This window comes from Sorex fumeus, unplaced genomic scaffold (genome assembly GCF_029834395.1).
Source record: "Sorex fumeus unplaced genomic scaffold, SorFum_2.1 ptg000019l, whole genome shotgun sequence".
NCBI classification, from domain to species: domain Eukaryota; kingdom Metazoa; phylum Chordata; class Mammalia; order Eulipotyphla; family Soricidae; genus Sorex; species Sorex fumeus.
The window spans coordinates 14,036,384-14,038,527 of record NW_026606076.1 but is presented as its reverse complement, the minus strand read 5'-3'; the positions used below and the strand labels follow the sequence as shown (position 1 = coordinate 14,038,527).

Here is a 2,144-nt window from a genome sequence, read left to right as displayed (position 1 = left end):
AACAAGAGGGAATGCCCTGCCACAGAGGCAGGGTGGGATAGGGGGTGGGAGGTGGGAGGGCTACTGGGATCATTGTGGGTGGAGAATGGATACTAGTGGAGGGATGAGTACTCGATCATAGTATAACTGAAACCCAAGCACAAAAATTGTAAGTCTACAACTGTACCTCATGGTGTTTCACTAATAAAAATTAAAAAAGAGAGAGAGAAAGAGCACATTCATTCTTACACATTACTGTTTTCCTCTCTTACATACCACCTGTCATCATCTGACATGTAAGTTTTAATTATTACCTTTTATTTTCATTCCCTTCCCCCAACATTGAATTTAGGAATATTTGTTCCTCTGTACATAGTACTTGTTTGAATTTAGGAATATTTGAATTTAGGAATATTTGTTCCTCTGTACATAGTACTTGCTTGTTGCATAGATACTGTCCAAAATACAGTCAGTGCTTCATCTATATTTCTGATTTACCTGAGTCATGACCCACTAATGCTTTTGAATCATAGCACCTTAGGGTGAATATTCACTGGGACCAAAATTTCATATTTAAGTTCTCATTAGGGAATCTCCTAAAGAGAGCCAAATCCATGTAAAATATTAAAAGTAATTTACTAACTGCAGAACAGAAGTAGTAAGATTCCAAATATTTGAGAAATGCAAGTTGAGTTGAAACTATGTCCTGTAATTACCCTGTTTTTATGTTTTAAAGTCACATTCACCGTATGGAACCAGGGAATGTTACACATGTGTCAGCATTTCTTCTCCTGGGATTGTCTGAACAAGCAGAACTGCAGCCCTTCATCTTTGGGATTTTCCTGTCCATGTACCTCATCAATATGTTTGGGAACCTGCTCATCATCCTGGCCATCAGTTCAGACTCCCATCTCCACACGCCCATGTATTTCTTCATCGCCAACCTGGCCTTCGCAGATATCTGCTTCACCTCCACCACCGTCCCCAAGATGCTGCTGAACATCCAGACACACAACAAGGCCATCACCCATGCGGGCTGCATCGCACAAATATACTTTTACCTACTCTTTGCTGGCCTGGATGACTTTCTCCTGACGGTGATGGCCTACGATCGCTTTGTGGCCATCTGCCACCCCCTGCATTACACGGTCATCATGAACCCCCGATTCTGTGGGCTGCTTGTCCTGGTGTCCTGGACTGTTAGTGGCCTGAATTCCTTGTTAGAAAGCTTAATGTTGCTGCGATTGTCCTTCTGCAACTTTGTGGAAATCCCCCACTTCTTCTGTGAGCTTAATCAGATTGTGCAACTTGCTTGCTCTGATATATTTGTCAACAACATCGTTCTGTATATTGCAGCCCTCCTGCTGGGGGGCGGCCCCTTTGCTGGGATCCTTTACTCCTACTCTAAAATTGTTTCCTCTATCCGCAGCATCTCATCAGCTAAGGGGAAATATAAAGCCTTTTCCACCTGTGCGTCTCACCTCGTGGTTGTCTTTTTGTTCTATAGCACAGTCCTAGGCGTGTATCTGAGCTCTGCGGCTACTCACAGCTCACAATCCAGTGCCACGGCCTCCGTGATGTACACGGTGATCACACCCATGCTCAATCCCTTCATCTATAGCCTCAGGAACAAAGACATCAAGAGGGCTCTGAAAAGATTCTTTATGAAGGAAACCACAAAAAGGCGAGTTGTTGTTGGGCCAAAGAGGTGACCCTAACTCTAGAGCTCTGAGAACTTTTTTTTCCACTTTTTGGGTCACACCCAGCGATGCACAGGGGTTACTCCTGGTTCATGCACTCAGGAATTACTCCTGCCGGTGCTCAAGGAACCATATGGGATGCTGGGAATAGAACCCAGGTTGGCTGTGTGCAAGGCAAATGCCCTACCCACTATGCTATTGCTCTAGACCTGAGCTCTGAGATTTAGATTCAGTAATTGAACTTGATTCTTTATCCATATCAGGCATTTTCTAATTCTTTTACTTCATCCTTCAAGCAGAAAACTGCGTGTAAACTCCTTCATTTTTTTTACGTTAGGAGACATTTTATTTATTTTTTAAGACTTATTTCATTGAATAACTGTAAGATAAATTCTTACAAAGCTGTTCATGACTGGGTATCAGTTATACAATGTTCCAGCCATCCCTCCAACAGTGTATGGTTCC

At 43.0% G+C, this 2,144-nt stretch overlaps 1 protein-coding gene across 1 annotated transcript; it reads left to right on the top strand.

Annotated features, from left to right (window-relative positions):
• The first annotated feature begins 728 nt into the window (after window positions 1-728).
• LOC130021956 (olfactory receptor 7A10-like) lies at window positions 729-1,691 on the top strand. Its single transcript, XM_056112692.1, has one exon. It carries the CDS (start codon window positions 729-731, stop codon window positions 1,689-1,691), a length of 963 nt encoding a protein of 320 aa, XP_055968667.1.
• The last annotated feature ends 453 nt before the right edge of the window (window positions 1,692-2,144 follow it).

Excerpts from the sequence above, each read along its gene's own strand:
- LOC130021956 (XM_056112692.1), top strand. The coding sequence starts at position 729 with ATGGAACCAGGGAATGTTACACATGTGTCAGCATTTCTTCTCCTGGGA.